We start from the raw sequence: 19449 nt of genomic DNA on the forward strand, positions 1-19449 counted from the left end.
TGTCATACTTTGGCCTTGTATGCCATCACATTTTTTTTTTCTGAATTAAAATTTCACAAGAAACATCTTGTATGTTTTCATAGGAAGAAGGCAGTAAAAAATATCCAAATATGTGCTTAACGCAGAAAGAATCACTGATTCATTAAATAGCCTGGAAAGTGGATAATAATGTGTTCAACATAACATTAAGTGCTTAACCTGCACTTTTAAAGTGGTCTCTATGCAAGAGAAAAGACGACAGGCCGTGGCCTCTCACCATAGCAGGGTAGAAGAGAATGAAGACTGCAGAGCCCAGCAGTGAGGTGGGTCCCAGGATGATCATGTTGTACACCATGCCCAGGATGGCAATAAGAGGGCCACCAGCCAGCAGACTGCCAACTGCTGCCGCCTCGAACATCCTCTGCCCGTCGCTCGAGCACATGTTGATCAGCTGTTGGCGATAACCAGTTCAGTCCAGTTAGTAACGCTTTAGTCATGTCATGCAAACCTGGACTATTTCGGTTGTAAAACTCTTTGAAGGGGGGAGAAACCGTCAGGCCTGGTACCCACACAGGTACCAGAGAGGCTTTTGTTTTCCTCTCCCTTGCTGTTGCTGCTATACAGTCCTGTCAAATGCTCTGCGGCAATCTATTGCTAAGGCAATGTAGCAAACAAAAAAACCCATCCCAGCTGTCATTAGGCATGCACTGGTTTTACTTGGTTATTTCAGCTGGCCAGGTTTTTGTGAACAATGTTGTTTTCTTTAATCGCACAAAATGCAATATACTTTGGATTTTCCTGTGTGAAGGTCTTTAATGATTTTGCAGTTTTGCGAATGAGATTTGTCCCCTTCTGAACAGCTGATAGACCAGCTTCACATCTAGACAACTCCCAAGTCTTCCCATAATCAAAGACTTAAACTGCATTCTGCAGATCTACTTCCTCATTATCTGAGGATCAGAAGGTGCTGTGTTCATGGTTTGGGCAGCCTGACCACTTCACAAAAACAAGCTCCAGAAAGGAGAAGTGGGGGTTTCGAGTGTGACTATGACATAGTGAACTGCAGCTGTGCTGACAAGGCCCTGAAATCTCACATGGAGCTGACTGGGTAGAAAAATGTTTTTGCCGCATTTCTGAAGACATGCTTCTTTGGGGTATCTGGCAGAGTCCCGTGTCTGGGACTGAGAAGTCCCAGGACAGCGTCACTGCCACCAGCGCGTGCCTCACCTCGCCCATGGACTTGTCCCTGATGTTCTTGAGCCGCAGGATCTTGTGGAAGGCCATGGTGAGGATGGCACCTCGCAGCCGGGTGGCGGTGCGGTAGTTGAGAGCCCAGGTGAGCGCCAGGGACCAGGAGCGCACGACCTCGGTGGCGAGCAGGCCCAGGACCAGGAGCAAGCCGTAGGGCAGGTCGGGCTGGCTCTGCTGCGTGTACTCCAGCAGGCGCTTCACCACAAAGGCCTGTGGGAAGGGGGGAGACAACACGCAGGGCGTGAGCAGCCATCCCCAGATGCCAATCACTGCAACACCAGCTTGTACGTTTCAAATGAGTAAAGAAATGAATAAACAAAGAATGGAACCCTATTCAACAACAGCAGTACTGAGTACTGGTTATAGTCTACACACTACCCTTTTTTGAGGTAAAAAAAAACGGAAAAAAATAAGAAAATACAACCTCTTTGGAAATATACAGTGAAGAGTTACCTTTGGGTAAATTGCTTCTCTATTAAGATCTTTAAAGAGAACAAAGAAACAATGAAAATACTGACATGACTATTTGTAACAAAGGCAAGACAAGGCACATTCCACTACGTGACTGAGTACAGTTTTTCTGTTCTGTTTGTGCGGATATAAAGACATTGTACCTACAGTCAGACTGGGGAAGAGGGAGAGGGCGCAGTTTTTTTATGCCTGAAAATAAACATCAGCAGTTTAATGATACAGAGACAATACGAGCAGAAAGAAAGAGAAAACGACAGCTCAGCAACAGTCAAGAATCTCACGGAAAAGGCTCTCTTTTCAATATGCTTCTCACCTCTAAGTGCAGAGGACCTGAGGAATCTGGGGAAACAGCCTCCCCTTTCACGCCTGCGAAACAGTTCTGTATTTCTAGAATACAATTACCGAGATGCACACAGACAGGCATCGCCACCAGCTCACAAACAGGCATTACCCAAGGAAGGGAAGTGCCATCAAACCATACATACACAGTTCAGGACAACAGCATGCTTTTATTGCTTTCAGATTTTTTAAAAAAAAAAAGCAAAATAAAGAGTGCATCAAAACCATCTCTACCATTTGTGAAAAAATGTGCATTGAGTACAAACACTTGGTACACGGTTATATAAAAAAAAAGCAGAAAAGACAAAACAAATGCTGAGGACACAGCTTATAGACACAAACGCTGTCCCTCCAAGTGTGACATTAGCAATGCCATGAAGTGAAGACAGGACTCTGCTGAAAATATGACTTCAGTCTCCCGACATTCATTTCTATACTATTCTGGTGTTTCTGGACAGCAACAGCACTATATAAGTTGTTCAAGTCCAGCTTCATTGCTTCCAGAAGAGCGTGACGAATTTAACCCCAGGGTGCCGATGTCGAATAACTGTTCTTTCAGCCTCCCAGAAGTGCCGAACCTCAAAACTAAACAAAGGAGGAGCCACAGAGAGAACTGGCTTGCAGAAACAGCCAAGGCATGCCACCCAGCACAGGGGTGGCAACATGATGGCACAGCACTGGTACTGTACAGGTCCTGAGCCTGGTAGAGCAGGGTGGCTCCTCATCACTCCCAGCTTGTCCCTCTTCCCTTATGCCTCAGGCTTGTCTTACAACCAAGCAAGCTGCTGCATGAGTCCCACGATCCCTCAGTTACTTTGCTAAAGAGAGGAAGCCCTTTCCCAGAAGTCTGTTGGAGGACAGGAGCTGATGCGTTTTTAGTCTTTTGCAGTTGTCCTTTGGCAGTTAAGTGTCCAGTATCCATAAGAAAATGTATCGCACCCCCCCCCCCCCCCAAATTAAAAACCAAGACCACGAGCATCTCTCATAAAGTAACAAACATCTTCATTTTTAAAATGGAAACTGACCAGCAGTGCTTTACAAAGAAATGAAACAGGCTAGAAAAAAAGTAGGATTAGTGGATAAAACATCTGTCATGGCTTTTCAGCTAGGAATTATTTCTATGCAGAGAAAAACATACATTAAAAAAAAAAGACCCTGTTAGCTGTAGGCATTCCTGGGTAATAAATATGCCCTTACCTCTCAGGCTTTTGGCAGTGGTTTCTGCGCGGTTCGCCCTCTATTTCTCTCCACAGTATAGGGACAGCCTGTGAATTCTAAAGAACAGCTTCTGTCACTTGCTCCACTGTTGGGACAGTAGTGAATCTCTCCTCCTGTGCCTTTCCACCCCCAGCCTGTTCAGCCGGCACGGAGACTGGACCCCATGCAGGCCTCAGACAAACCTGGAACAATGAAGGCCGTCGCCATGGCCAAGGCACTGAGTCAGCCATCAGGCCTTAATTCAGGGGGTAGCTGTTCCTCTCCACACTAGCTCCAGCCATCTACCCGGACTTTGGACTACTGTACACAGCCGACTCTCGCAGAAAGAGCTCAAAAACGTATCCTTGTTGCTTGGGAGATGGGCCTACAGAAACCCAATTCAGAGTTTCAAGTAACCGTGTTGGCCAAGAGACCGTCTTCGTGGGCACTTCTACAAGAAACTTCTGAATGTCGCTACCTAACCTCTGCGATACAGCATCCTTGTGGACTTCTTTGCATCCTGAAACTCAGTTTGTAATGATTTTCATATGCAAATACACAAACAAAGGCACTTAAGACTTACGGGGTAACTCGAAATGGTATAGAACACCTGTGAGCTTTTAAAATGATAATAAACATAACTGGGTTGTACATCCTCCACTCTTAATGTCTTATGAAGGGATCAGTCCGGGTCAGATTTGTTTCTCATTTGCCTGAAAAACTCCAAAATGAAGTGACAAGCCTATAAACAGACACTGGTAGCGTGTTAATCTACACATCAGAGGCTCTAAAGAAGAAACAGGGATTAACATTTAGGACACATGGCTAGTCTCCTACCCCTTACCTCTAAACTGAGGACAGCTCCTTCTTATGCTTGATTTTAAAAGTTTCCTTGAACACATTCTGCTCGCCTTACGTATGCCAAAAGGCAATAAATGAAGTACCCATAGAATAAAGGACAATGCCTTCTTGAGCACATAAGCTAATACACAGGCCGACGTACCTTCATTTTTCCAGATTTTTTCACAGCCCTACTGCAGACTTAACAGGGCTTCCTGAGGTGAAATCTAAAGAGCGGGCTCAGCTCCAATGCCTTTCAAAGTCATTCACACACCCGAGAGGGCTTGGCTGTGGGACTGATGCACCCATGGGTGTTAATTGTGTAGTTTTTCCATAGCAGGAGGGACTGGGTCAGGAGGAGGTGGGGCGCATTAGTAGGATTGCTCCTGGCAGAAAGATTAACACAAGAAGCCATGTCTGGAAACCACACTATAGTTAATGCTAACCAGAGAGCAACTCCTATTTTCTACACCCTGACAGCCTGCTGACACAGGGGAGGGAAACACTGGTGTAGGGCTATGATCTTGGACTCCTGATACTTTAAGGCTCTGGCCCTGCACCAAGGTGTTAATAAAGACAATGAAGGAAATAAACTCACTACGTACCCCGCAGTGGAGCAGTGACAGAAGCTCTTCTTGGCAAAGATGGTGTGTTAACCCTGACACCCGCAGAGAGAACTCTAGATCTGAAAAAAGTCTTGCACTTTTGCAGTTTTCACAGTATCAAGAAGAAGAAGAACAACAACAAATACCTATTCAATACATATGTACAAAAATAAACGTATTATGTGCAATTAAATAAAAGGGGATAGACTTCCATCAGTGGAAGGGAATTAAAGGAAATAGGGTGCTGAAAACAAATGAAAGAAGCAAAAGGTGTGGCTTTATTTTAAAAAGGTTACTATTTGTCAAAATACAGTGGCTTCTAAGGTTCTACCTGATCCCAGATAAAACAGACGTTAACGAGAATTACCCTAGCTTCTTGACTAGTCTAAATTACAAGAATTAGTTCAAAATACTTTAAGATGAAATGTTACCTATAGACAACCTTGATCTACCAAGCTCAATTTACTTACCCAGGACCAGAACCCTTGAGATAATTTACAAGGGGTTTCCTGGCAGAATGTAAAGTTACAGGAATAGTGGTTACAAGTCACATTCAAGCAGGTGCTTTTGCTAAGAAGGCCAATATCACTCTGCAATTAAACATGCTGAGAACCGTAAAGTTAAGGCCAGGTCTTAAAACAGTCAGCATGGTTGTGAACACCCGGAGGAATTCAACAAAATGGGTTTATTTCAGACTGAAGCTCTAGTTAACCTGGTCAGCCTCTAATCCAGACTGACCCCACCTCGTTGTCAAACAAGTCAGAGTTCAAGTGATTTCTTCATAAGGAAGTAGATCTCCCACTACTCTAACATAAGGAGCACTTCAATATTATCCAGCCCAAGTCCAAAATCACTCAAGGAGAAACGCTATGAATTTAACGATCGCTGTTCTGCTTTAGTTCAGATCTGAAAATAAAATAAAAAAGTCAAGCTGACTACAGCATGGGATCGTCTTCCATTACCCTTACCAAAAATACATGCATCCAATTGTAGTCATGCAACCATTTATCCAGTTCATAGCCTCCCAGTAAGGTCAGATGCTTTGCTTTTGGCATATGGAGTGCAAAAGCCCAGCACGCACAGCCCAGGTGGTGCAGATGTGCGTTTTGGTAAAGGTAAGTGTAGTCGATGTCAGGCTCACCACTCACCTTTCACCTTTCACCCCTCACCTTGGCGCTCTTGCAAGGGTGAGCCGCCAGGGGGCAGTGTGAGTACAGTTAGGGGAGAGATGGGGATGGTATTACTTACTGGTCCACTGAAGCCCGCGAGCTGCGTGATCATGAGGCACACTATAGACAGGAGCAGCCTGGTGCGGCAGAAACTCCAGGCCACGGCGTGCAGGGAGGCCTCGTCCCCGCGGCTCTTCAGCTCCACCTGCCACAGTGCCGCCAGCCTGCGCACACAAGAGCACTGGGAACTCAGGACGACCACTGAAATTGTTTGGGGGGGAGGCTTCTATTTTGTGGGCTGCTGACGGGAAGTATTTTCAGCCTGTGTTTAGGGCTGGGCGATATGGCCAAAAGCATTATCCCGATAAACATTTTCATATCAGTCGATATCGATAATTATCACGATAAATGTCAAATCGTTATTTCTTTCAAGATTAAAGGCAGATTTTTTTCTCCTGAGTGAAAGTTGAAGAAACCGGACAGTTAATTAAGAAATTAAACAACTCTTTATTTTAAGAACACAGCAAACACTTGCCAAACAGCAGAAACATTAAACAAATCTGGTAGCTGCCCGGTCTACAACACGTACGCGCGCTCGCGCAGTATTTTGTGCGCATGCGCATATCGTGCGCAAAGCATAAACATATATAATCGGACATTTATCGAACTTTTGTTAAAATTATATAGAGGAAAACTATCGTGATAATTCTCGTTATCGAATTATCGCCCAGCTCTACCTGTGTTCAGCAAATTACTTTGTTTCAAATGCAATACATACCATCTGACTTAGCAAACCCACCCTCAAAATGATAATTAGCCAAGATTTGAAAACGGGGCCCAGAGGAGAGAGACCCCAAAGGTCTGCCACTCATGACCAGGGAAGGGGAACCCAGCTAGACCTTTACTAAATTAAAGGTTACACCAAACTGATTTTATGACATTATAAGTTGGTACGGGGCTTCCCGCAGGAAAATCTTCCACACAACAGGCTCTAGTCGGGTAATGGGAAAAGTCAGTGTTGGATCCTTGAGAAAGTCCACGTTCCAAGAGAGTGAAATTGTAACGGGGACACGTCCACCCATTTTCTATCTGCTTCATCCAATTCAGGGTCACGGGGGAGCCGAAGCCCATCTCGGCAAGCAAAGAACACAAGGCAGGCTACACCTTGGATTGGACGCCAGTCCACGGCAGGGCAGATCGGGACAGACAGGCATACACTCACAACAGGGCCAATTTTTCAAGAACCTCATCAATCTACCAGCATCTCTTTGGACTCCTGTGGGAGGAGACCAGAACATCCAGAGGAAACCAACACAAATGCAGGGAGGACATATAAACTCCACACAGATAGCACCCTGGGTGCTGGAATTGAACCAGGGCCCCAGCGTTGCAAGGCAGCAGTGCTAACCACAGAGCCCCCATGCCTCTCTGCAACAGAGAGGGTAGTCTAGAACTCGAGCCTGATCTCACCAGATCTCAGGAGCTCAACAAGGCTGCAAGCCCTCCAGGAAAACCCACATTGCTACCGTAAGTGCAAGTGTAGAAGCAGTGTGCTTTCCCCTAGATCACAATTTTTAAAAAACAATGCTTCAGTACAGTTAGCAGGGACAGTGCTGTACCATCTTTGTTTAATGTTTTTAAGCCAAAAGACCCTGACTACTTGTTTCATAAAAAGCCAAAGGTACCATCCCTAATAATTGAGGCTAAAATCCTGGCGTTTAACCACCTTTCCCCTTAACTAGTTAATACAACAATTTGTCACTTCTCCACTTTTATCAGCTGTGTAGTGGCACAGATACCTTAAGTGGATGCAGCACAGCAGTGAAGAAAGTGGATCCCTCACTTAAGGAAAGCATCATATAAATACAATTGTAATAGGTTAATGGCTGACTTAACTGAAGTACAGCAGTTTCCATGAGAAAGTTAGCATTAGAGACTTTTCTGGTATGTTGCTGCTTGTGTGCTTGTAAACATAGTGTAAAGAATGATCAATGGGTCAAATCCACAGTCCGCCCTGACTACTGACCTCCTGCTGTTGAGCTCTGAACTCTCCCACTTGGACAATGCCCAGATGTCATCCATGAAGAGCTGCCCTTTCTTATGAGCTTTGAAGGCCAGAGGAGTGAGCCAGTTGAAGGTCATAAAAGAAAATAGACCAGCATTGTCTACAGGATGTTGGTGTCTAGAAAACAAAGAAGAGAATATCGTGCTCAAGGCAGGGAGAGGAGCAAGAACATTACTGGGATACGGTGAAGGACCGGGCATGCTCTTAACTGCTGCAGCGCTGGCTTACTTGTTAGTGGAGCGGATGGGCTTGAGGAGGCTGAGGCTGTGGTGGTACTTGCTCCTGTGCCTGTCTTCCTCCAGCTCTTTCAGGTGAGGAAGGGTCATGGTATCCAGAGGCAGACCCTCAGCCCGTGCTGCTGTCTCCAAGGCATCCTGGCACAAAGGGCGCTGCAGAAGACACACACTCATTCAGGAAAGCATTCATTCACTTAATACACAAAGGAAGTAGTGGGTATAAAGCAATGCACTTTGCTAAACAAATAAACCTAAACATGAAATGTCCCAGGTTCATAGAAGCAGTCAGAATCTCCTTTTACATTCAAACTTTCGCTCAGTTTTATTTAAAAGTAAATGTTGCAAATCCATACCACAGCTGTCTTTTTGGCAATAGGAGCAGAGCTTAAAAAATAAATGCGGGTTATTTCTCCAGGGCTAAAAGTGATTTTAGGATGAGGTTAGCTTACTCATTGCTGGGATCACGTGCAGGTCCCTTACTAACAGGGAGAACTTGGGAGAACAGGGAGAACCAAACCATAACAACCAGATTGGGCCCTTCTGTCGTGCCACCTAAGGAACATTCTTGCCTGCAGCTCAAAAGACACTCGATCAGACATTTCTGATGACTGGAGGAAAGATGAGTGTTGTGCATTGAAAACGAAGGCAGCTAAATAGCTTCCTCACCAAAAGCACCCATTCTTGTAAAACAGCTCAGTGACATTTCACTTTATTTCGTTTAAAACCTAATATGCTGCATCAAAAAAGCTCATTGAAAAAACTCCTCATTGCTCAAGCACCAATTTCCCTTCAGTTAAATGCAACATGGTTTGTGAACCCCTGAGGATTTTCACAGAATTGAAAGCTAAAATATTACACCTTCATTTGTGTTCTAACAATAGATGAAGTTAACCAGATAAAACAAATGTTCTTTCAACATTAATTGACTCTGAAATAATATGATTCTCAATTTCAAAGTGTGACAAAGAATGTGAATCTCTAGATTCAGTAACTGGTGGTTTCTCCTTGAGCAGCAATAACTGCAACTAAATGTTTCCTGGAACCACTGTTCCAAACAGGTTTTAAACAACTTTAGCCCATTACTCCATACAGATCATTTTCAGCTGGGTGACATCTGGGGGCTGCCCTGCTTGGACAGTGTGCTTCAGGCCCTGCCATAACTTGGCATCAGCAATATATCCCCCCCAACCCACAACTAGCAGCTCACTGAAGCTAGGCAAGTGTGAGCCTGGCCTGTACCTGGATGGAAGACCTCCTGGGAAAGCTAAGGTTGCTGCTGGAAGAATAATTATAAAGTATAGCTGTATAATAATGCCTCAGTATAGATGCAGTATACCGTAAAAAGGCGCCATCTTTTGGATGTGCTGTAAAACAGAGGTCCTGATTCTCTGTGGTCATTAAAAATCCTAAGATGTTTCTTGAAAAGAGCAGAGGTGTTATCCTAATGTCCTGGCCACGTTTCCCATTGGCCTTTACCAATCATGGCTTCCTAATAAACCCCATCTCTTCATTACTCTGGTATACTCCCAACTAGCAGCTGATGTGTGATCAGCATAGTGGTGCACTTTGTCTGTCATCACATCATCCAGGTAGGTACTGCACATCGGTGGTGGTGGTGGTGGTGGTGGTGAAGAGGAGTCCCCATTATGGTGATATGTAAGTGTAAGGATGATATTATGTAAGTGGGGGTTTTAGTCCAGCCTTTGCCTAGGCCATTGTAAAACAGAATTCCTCTTTTGCAGCCATCCATTTATAGAGCTGCTGAGGATAATGTTGAGGATTATGGTCGTGCTGCAAAACCCACTTTCGCTTCAGCTTCAGGCCCCAGACAGACAGTCTCATTTTCTACAATCTCCTGCTGCAATGCAGAATTCATGGTTGTGTGGGCAAGTTATCCAGATCCTTAGGTGACAAAGCAGCCCCAAATCATCACACTCCCACCACCATGTCTGGGGCAGAGCAGTGGGTCTGTGGCTAAGGCTCTGCGCCTGTGACTGGAAGGTTACCAGTTCAAATCTCACAGCCAGCAGAGGAATCCTACTCAGTTGGGCCCCTGAGCAAGGCCCTTAACTCCAACTGCTCCAGGGGTGCTATACAATGGCTGACCTTAAGCTTCTCTCTCCACCTGGCTGTGTGTGTCTGTGTCTCATGGAGAGCAAGCTGGGGTATGCGAAAAGACTAATTTGTAATGCAAGAAATTGTATAGGGGCTAATAAAGTGATGTTATGTTAGACAGCTGGAAAGTGGCTCTTCTGTTGAAAAGCACCATTTCATTTGACCTTTGACCCGTCTGTCCTGAGAAAACCGTCTAGTAAGCCTTGTGGATCTTTTACATGCTCTCTGGAAAAGCTTCAGAGGGGCAGTAATGTTCTTTCTCCTTGCGACCTGTCGATGAGCATCATTCTTGTTCAGTCATTTTGCCACATGAACCAAGGTGAGAGGGGCCTGTAGTTCTTTGGATGTAACTTTCTTTCTGAGACTGGATTGTAGAGGCCCAAAACATTTTTCCAAGGTCCTCAGCCATTAAAGATCATGACATTTTTTACAGTGAAGACTAAACGCACTTGGCATCTGATTTTAATATTTTTCGAACTCAGCCTCCAACATCTACCCAATTATTTAAATACCTGATTGTGGTTAGGAGTTTAGTTACTTTTTCACATGTCCTGTACCTTACTCAATTTAATTTTTTACATCATTTTGTTTCAAAAGACATGGAATTGGTTACTCTAAACCCTATTGGATATTAACAAAGATGAGTTTAGATTCAAGAAGGCTATCGTGGTAAAACTATAGCATTTCCACACTTTCTTTGGGTGTTTACAAACTTTTTCTTGGCACTTGTAGACCTCTTTAGATAGATTAGGCAGGATATTTTCAGCTTATGATCGTTTGAATATTGTTTGCGTGCGGCCTAGAAAATAGCTAATTAAGACTAGTTTCCCCCGCCCCCATGCCTTATACTACACAAATAGTCTAGTGGACCAGTGAAACACATTGCTCTACATTAAAAACATCCCTTCCAAGAGAAGAATTGTAACATGATAGTATATGGGTCAACACCAATTTTTGAACTCTCAAAAATGTTCTTTTATACATGAATGGAACTGGAATTCACTCCACCCTGTAAGCTAGGGCTGTAAAAGGTATTCATTATATTATTCGTTATTGGCAATTTGGGCATGTAGCTTACAAATATTTATAGGGGCTTTAATCAGCCAAGTGACTGAGGGTACACAAGGAGTTAATCCAAATGTTGCAAAAACTAAATCATTCAGTACATCTCATTTCTTCACAAACAATGCATTATACTATACACATTTACATATAAACATTAGCTGTATTTAAATATACACAATTTGAGCATATATGCATGCATATCTACCATGACAGCAGAGGGATACATGTGCCTGAAAGCTTTTGCTGTAATAGATCTTTCGAGTATCTTCCAGACAAAGAAAATGGTTTCTCAGAGAGACCGAGATAATCCATAGACTTCTTCCTGGACTTGGGACATCCTGGTAGTCAGTTCAGCAGGCAGTGCAGCACGAGACAAATTAGAGACCACTGCTCAATATGGAAATATGGTGCTGGAAAATAAAACACTGCGTGTGACTTGCCGATTTGATGCCACTGCACAGCAAGTTCTGAAGAAAATGGATTCCTAGTTTGATCAGATCCTAACGGTTTGGATGAGAGCCCATGTCCTCTCTGCACATTTCAACCAGCGCTGCCAAAAAGCAGGTTGGATCATCAGTGCCCTCTGCACATGCTGCAGTGCGAAACAGTTCTTTCAGAGCGAAATCAGCTTCTCAAGGATAAATTTCCAATCCTTCCTCAAGATCTAAAGCAAAAGGCATAGGTTTGCTTTCTTCCTGTGGATCATTAGATCCGTATGTCTGCCAGAACAATGCCTCAGTCAAGAAATGCAAACCTTGAGAATTACCCTTGAAGAAGCTGATTTTGGTGGAGAGGTTAAAAAAAACCCTCCGAACTAGATAGCACTTAAAAGGAACAATTTCTAGAATGCCATAGCAACAAGCTGTAACAGAACAAAGGAAGTGCTGAAAGGAGGGTCTAGCAGAGCCAGCCTTGAGTGGGGAGGGGGCCCCGATAAAGCCCATGTGCAAACAAAATAAAAACAGGGAGGACAAGTCCATGTTGAAGTCTCGCCTCTAACAAAGGGATGGTGCAATGCTGTAAAGCACCTTTGAAAATCCCGATTCAAGCAGGACTTTCATCCTGCTTCGCAGCAGCACAGTGAACAGTGGCACTGCACAGCACGTGCAGGGCTGGCAGCCCACAGTCACGTTTTGCTAATGCTCTCACGTTGCACATACAGACAGCAAGACCGAACCCCGAAGTGCCAGACAGCCAATTGGGCCGTCAGCAAGACGCTCCATGTCGTCTACCTGCAGCGCCACTGGCTGCGCTGACGGGCTGAGAGCCAATGGGAAGGCAGCTGTTATGTAAATAATTCAACCCAGGCGGGGCAGGCAGCAATTGGTGGGCTGGCTGCTGGTCTGGTAGCCAATGGGCACACAGCAGTGTGGAGAGGACCTCCAGGGAAGAGGCAGCAGAGCAGCGCAGTCCCAGCCCCGTCCTGCTGACTCAATGCAACAACACAGACCGGGGGGAAAGGCCTCCCAGCACTCCCACTCCAGATGCAACTCTGAACAGGCATTAGCTGAGGGCCTGCTGGAACCGTTTAAGTGGAGGTTTCTGTGCCGCAGCACGAGACTGGATAATACTTAAACTCAGTTTAGACATTGCTTCAGTCCCCTTCTTCCACGACTTTCCTCATCCTGCCTTCAGCATATTCAGCGCTCTCTACTTCTGTAGCAGGCTGTGAAGTCGAGGAAAAGCACGTCCTGTGTTGCCCCCGGACACAAGCAGCCGGAAATACCGCAGTAAGCCGGCACTGCACTTAGATACTCAACGCACTGCAATACAGCCCCCCCCGGTACAAACGCCTAGACAATATTTTTCCCTCCCAACATCATACCTCCAGCTAAGAGAGAAGGCTTCAAGGCCTGGCTTTGTGAGACTTTCTAGGTCTTCTTAAATTCTGGCAAGGATTAAAGACTGTTATAGGACTGAACCAGGCATTCCCCCTCCTATGAGGAAACTCATTTAGAGCTCCCATGGTTGGCTTGTTTAATTCCGAGTTTGGGTGCCTGACAATCAAAAACGTTCAGTACACTGGTCAAATCACAGCTGCCCGCCCCCCTCATCTCACTTTCCTCCCATAGCCCAGTGACCACTCATCCCACATCCCCGTCCCGACAGATTCCCAGACAGGGGGAGGGCCACAAAGAGCAGAAGGACTCAAGGGAAAACCCCAGCAGCTACGCTCAATAAGAAACAGACCCGATTCTAAGAGAAGAACTAAGCACGAAGGCCCGCACGGACCTGTCGGTTTCCAGCGAGTCAGCACCAGAACCTCAACCAGCCAGATCTGCTGCTCAGGCTGAACAGCAGCTACGGGCACACTCACCTGCACCTTGGGTAAGTGGTATTTGCTGCTGTCCTTGGGCTGCTGTGCGTCCCTGCAGGAAACTCCCCTGTACCCAGGGCTCGGGAGCACATAGTCCTTTCCCAGCTCAAGGTCCTTCATGGTCTCTTGCAAACAGCTGCACGGAAAAACAGAAGCCACAGCACATAATCATTAAGCACTTTTCCTTCTCTATAAAAGATGCCTTTCAACTTCCCACGGGACACTCTCGACAGTTCTCAGGGTCAAGGCCTGATAAAGATAAATTAGTCAGAATCCCGTGACCCATCACGGAAAAAAAAAAACAAGTTAACTGTAAGAGGGATACCAGAAGGTAAAGCCTTTAACTAGAGACTAGTTTCGCCCCAGCAAAACATATTGAATTAGCTCGTCTCTACGAATAGCTGACCGAAAGAGGATGGATGCTTTCGAGTTATGGTGCTGGAGAAGACTGTTACGGATACCATGGACAGCAAGGGTCACCAATAAAGAGGTTTTGGAGCTCACCAAGCCAGAAATTTCGCTTAAGGGAAAGATCACCAGACTCTGGCTCACTTATTTTGGTCACGTGATGCGATCAGCTTCAATGGAGAAAGCAATGATGCTTGGAAGGGTCAGTGGAACGAGAAGACGAGGCCGCCAAAGAACGCGGTGGCTCGACGCCATCAAAACGGACACTGGCTTAGGCATAGAACAGCTGAAAGGGAAAGTCCAAGACCGGAAAGCGTGGCGAGAGATGGCCTATAGAATCGCCGAGAGTCGGATCCGAATGACCGGATAACATCATCACAAATAAGAATCTCAGACGACCGCCTTTTACAATGGTCCCAATGCTGCAGTCTTGAGCGTTTCTTCCCCAAATAAGTCCAGGCAGACAGTTTCTGCGAAATGGCGAGAGGCAGCCGTGAGACACCGCTGTCCCGGGACGGTGTCCTCTTCCGCACCCCGGCTGTCTCAGTCCTAACAGAGACTCCCCACGGTCTCTTCCAACATCCTTCACTGGACGGGAAGCGTGCCGTTTTAAGGCAGTTAGGTACTGGAGACGAGAGACCCGGATGAGCCATTAGTTAGCCAGTACAAGTTACCCAACTTCCCTTGATCCTTTCAGCTCACCGCTATCGAGAACGGGGCTAGCCCCACACTGACAACAGGGGTGTACAGAGCTCCCCAGCATCACCGAGACCTGCTTCCTTTCCACGACGGGTACACGGAGAACAGGTCCGTTCCCTCAGGGAAGAAACGAGCAGAAGGTGCCGCCCCACAACGAGTAATGAATAATAACCCCAGCCCCCACACCCTCTCTTCCGAGAACCGGAGATATTCAGTCCCCCGGCTTTCATCTGAAACCAACAGGTCCGCGGTATGAAACCTGCACATCGACGTCTTCGTGCGGATTCCAGTTCTCAGTTATTTCATTGTCATCCGTGGTAACGGCTACTTTTAATATTTAATTTCGGTTCTAGTAGTGAACCTTGATGCATGACGTTAAAAGCCTATAAAACGATATAAGTGGGCAAACTAACGGCGTTAAGTTAAAATTAAGCGTCAGTTTCATAATGATCATATTGATACGATGAAAATCAGGTCGTCATACTCCTGCTCATTAAAAATCAAGATATCCACCATGACGAAGCCAAAACAGGAAACATAAGCACACATACGTAAGTGTAGTTTAAAAAAAAGTAGTTATATAACGGTGTACAGTGAACTACATGTAATGTTAGCAATTGCTTTGTTAAAAAGTACAATAAAGCTTACGATAAATTCATATCAATAAAGAAGATGACTGAAGCATCCGGGGGCTTTATATTTCCGATGTACCGCAAATCGCTTCCCAGTCGGATTTTTATCCAAAACAGTTTTTCTTTATATATATATAAAATATATTTTTTAAATTTTGACCTTTAATAACCTTCGTTCAATGAGCCAGAAGACTTTCAACGCAAACATAAATTCCAGCTTATCAATTTTTATCCCCACCCGCCGCAGCCTAGCAACAGATACCTGCTCTTCTGCCTTCCAACGCAGATCCCAGATCATCTACCACGGCCAAAACAAACGCCTTATAAAGGAGCTGCCGAGAGCTATTGAGCCGATAAGACTCTTCGGGAAATGTAGTTCACTAAAAACCCCGCTCACAACGAATCTGTGGAGCAAGACCTAAAAGAAAAACTACAACTCCCGCAAAACCCTTCGATGAAGACAAGGGTGTGGTTAAGTGTAAACGTCATCAGTGTTACGGGCACGCGAGGTCCGAGTCGTGCTCGCTCCTTCAGCTAGAAAAGTCTTCAGAATAAAGACCGCGTGCACGCGAATGCGGGGTCGAGCGGTATTTTTTTTTACCTTTTGCGTGAATGAATACAGCATTTTATTTATATAAAATAAATGTACATTTCTAAAGGTACTCGTCTGAAAAACATATAATCATATTACAACAATTACGCAGAATTATATTTTCCTGTGCAATTTTCTGTGTTGTCGGTTACGTACTTTTCAACATTTATATTTTTTAAATAGACTTAATAACGTAAATAAATCATTAGCCTTGTAGTATATGAGGTTGTGTTAATTTGCTTCACATCTTGATTAACAGTCCCGAAGATGTCAGCGCTTGGTAAATAAATGTCGTTAGTCCACCTTTGACGAGGCAATCTAATTTCGCGATTACTCTCCACATAAAAACAGCATTAAGAGCTCGTTTAATTGTCCGTACCCTAAAACAGAGAAGCCTCTGCTAACAATCAGCTAACATTGTTAAAGGTGTTTTATTTCGGTGTTTGTGTAAATGTTTCATAGGGGCTATTTTTGTGCTTGTAATGAGGTAGCAAAATGCATAGTAAAATTAATTCTGAAGACGAATCTATCTAAAGCGTCATTCGCTATTGTGTTATTTTAGATAACTTTTTATTAGCAATTAGAACAAAATTGCGTGTCCGTTACAATTGTTTCTTTGCAATGATCCCAGTTACACTTCTCGTCACACGTCATGTATGATCAAATTTACCATCTTCTGAACAGTCTTTGCAGCGGAATCACTGAAACAGGCGATTGAATTCGCTTCCTTCGGGCACAGAGACAGCACAGGTTTAACGACACGCTGGCGGGACGGCTTGAACGCTGTTATTTGCGGTGAAAATGACCTATGAATTGAAACAGAGTGAAGAGGCCTGCGGCCTGCCTTCCGCCGAGGTGCCGTAAAGGTAGTCGCAGCGCTGTTGCTGCAGCTGCGCTTCAGATCGCAGATGGGCGGCCTGCGCGCGCCGGCCCGGCTGCGCATTGTCGTGCACGGAGCTGGGAGCCGGGGGCCGCAGTCTCGCCGCCGCAGAGACTCGGTACTTTTCCACTCACTGCGGCGCCTCCTGCTCTTCCACAGGCGGAGCAGAGCGGTGGAGGACTAGGCCGCCGAGCTGCTGCACGCCTATAAATCTATACTTGCAAAATATGTTTCTAACAGAACCAATGACACAGCTTTTTGTTTAATATCAGTTAACGATGCTATATATATTAAATAGTATTGTATAGTGATTTAGAAAGGAAAAAAAGTTCGTCTGTAGTTCAATTGAGTTGAACCGAACTGCAGATGAATATTTTTCATGTTAGCACTTGCTAACATGATGCTCCACAACTTGCCAACTTTCATGTTAGCAGTTACTAGGTGTGCCACAGTATGAAGACCTACAGCAGCAAGAATGCCTATCTTGTGTGTTCTTATGATTAGAAAAATATTTAAAACCCTTAAGTGTGTATTTGATTTGATGTAATTACAGAATAGGAACAGCTGTTGTGCAGAAAAATTACTGCAAAAAAAATGGTTAAGGCCAATGTTAGACTATAACTGGATGTGGAATACAGTAGATACGACTATTGATCCCAAAGGGAAATTGAGGTGTTACAGCAGCCCAGCCCAAGACAAGTGAAAACAGACATCAGAGTAGACTAAAAATTAAAAATACATACAGTAATACAAAATAAATATAAAATAGGCGTGCAAAATATGCTCCTAGTCACTGTAAAAAAAAATAAAATGTGCAAAATGTGCATAGGTATATATAGACTGAGTGTCCAAAAAGTACATTAGTGCAACATGCTGTCCATAGATGAGCCGATGAAGGGATAGCAGTCCTAGCCTAGGGCAGTGTTAAACACCCCGACAGCCACCCTGACAGTAACGCCTTTATATAACTTTGCTTATTAATTTTAAGCCCCCAGTTACAATCCTCAATTTCACAAGGATTGCAACATAATGTGTGCAATGTGTGAAACTATGCAATAATGTAATTCTCCCCCAATATAACTGGGTTATCTGCCCACAGTAGCTGAAGAGAGCCCCCTAGTGGACAACGACTTCACTGCAGTTCTGAAACTACAAGCCAAGGCCTGCCAATTTGAGTTAAGCATAAAATACACGGGAAGTCCATTCTTCTCCAGTCTGAAGGCTGGAATCCATTAGTTCCTTAAAACCAGAAATAGCTTCAGATTTCTGGGTAAGCAACGACCTGGTGAAATCTGAACCTTTGCCACAGGCCTTGGGGTTGTACATCATTTTCAAAGGCCTGCTGGTTTTGTTGTCCTTCCAGGACCAAGACAGGGGAGTGGCTGTGACAGACTGATTAAAAAACTGGAGCTGCTGAGTTCCTGGGTCACTGTAAGATTTTAGTCATCTGAAGTACTCCAAATTAGCATGAAAATGGTTCTTACAAAAAACAGAATAACCTCCATGTCCTACTCCTAAACAAGTCCTTCTCAACCAAGACACTCTCCGAGTCATGCAAGGAGAAATCTGAAAAGATCTTTCGGTTGTTGCTGTTAAATCCTTCATAATGCTGCTGGCATCTCCCTGCAACAAAAGTCAAATGTAACAGAAATGCCTGCGCATACCAAACCTGGTGAAAACATCCAATGCTCACTTCCGACAGTGAACACCTTTTTTCAGTTATATCAGACAACCCCCTCTTGTTCAAGCATCTGAAAACTTTCCACTCCTTTTCAGTGTTATGGGAGAAAACTGCACCAAATGTGCTTTTTTATAAATGCTTATAGTGGTCAACAAATAAAAATGCTCTCTAATAAACATGGGCAAATTGGATAAATCAGGATTTTATGTTCCAAAGCTCTAGTCCCACTGGGAGCTGTGGATTTCATGTGACCTCATTGATTCAGTGATTTAAACAAGTGTTTAATCGAGTTTCCCAGCTTTCAGATAGGTGGTGATTTAAAGACCCTGTGAAGCTGGCAAGACCCCAGCCCCACCAGAACCTGGAATTCCATTCTCTTAGCAAGACGTCCAGTGGTCACACGTCGAAGAACCTGCCTCCGCACCCTGGAAAGTTCATGATCAATGTCCAACAGACCCAGAAGGGCAGAATGTAAAGAATCACTCACTTTTCCAGGATAACGATTACTTCCCTGGTAAACTACTGATTCCCAGAAACATCCATTCAGGACACTAATGGCACATTTGCAGTACTGCTTAACCTCCCAAGTCACTCTAATGTACAATCATGCCATACATGGCTCATCTATTCAATAGTTTATTGACAGTATCCAGGTTCTGGCTGTCAACCCTGCACCACACAGGTGCCAAGTCTTCTGCACCTCATCAGAGATACCACAGCAGAGCTAACCCGTGGTCTATCTCAGAGAATTACAAAGAACTAGAGGCAAAATCAGGAAAAAAAAACAAGAATCAAACATCAGACACTCTGTCCAAAACAGAAATAAGGCCAAGCCAGTGCCATCTTAACCAAGATACAAGATGTGAGCCCAGTTTGTAACAGATACTGTATCTTGAGAAACCCAGTAA

The 19449-nt window shown here is 44.6% G+C and overlaps 1 protein-coding gene across 3 annotated transcripts in view; it reads right to left on the reverse strand.

Annotated features, from left to right (window-relative positions):
- Positions 1-15706, reverse strand: part of abcc5 (ATP-binding cassette, sub-family C (CFTR/MRP), member 5) — a 30433-nt gene extending 14727 nt beyond the window's left edge. Inside the window, exons 1-7 of one of the 3 annotated variants that reach the window (XM_015361385.2) lie at positions 15651-15706; positions 13650-13785; positions 8145-8305; positions 7878-8033; positions 5931-6075; positions 1207-1440; positions 257-430 (exon numbers count right to left, since the gene is read on the reverse strand). In XM_015361385.2, coding sequence (XP_015216871.1) covers positions 257-430; positions 1207-1440; positions 5931-6075; positions 7878-8033; positions 8145-8305; positions 13650-13769 — 990 coding nt within the window. In that variant the 5' untranslated portion in view covers positions 13770-13785; positions 15651-15706. Of the gene's footprint in view, positions 1-256; positions 431-1206; positions 1441-5930; positions 6076-7877; positions 8034-8144; positions 8306-13649; positions 13786-15015; positions 15041-15558; positions 15612-15650 lie in introns of those variants that run through there. The other 2 variants (XM_069197811.1, XM_069197812.1) reach the window with 2 other exon arrangements.
- Positions 15707-19449: the final 3743 nt, after the last annotated feature.

Source organism: Lepisosteus oculatus, chromosome 13 (assembly GCF_040954835.1).
Source record: "Lepisosteus oculatus isolate fLepOcu1 chromosome 13, fLepOcu1.hap2, whole genome shotgun sequence".
NCBI lineage: Eukaryota > Metazoa > Chordata > Actinopteri > Semionotiformes > Lepisosteidae > Lepisosteus > Lepisosteus oculatus.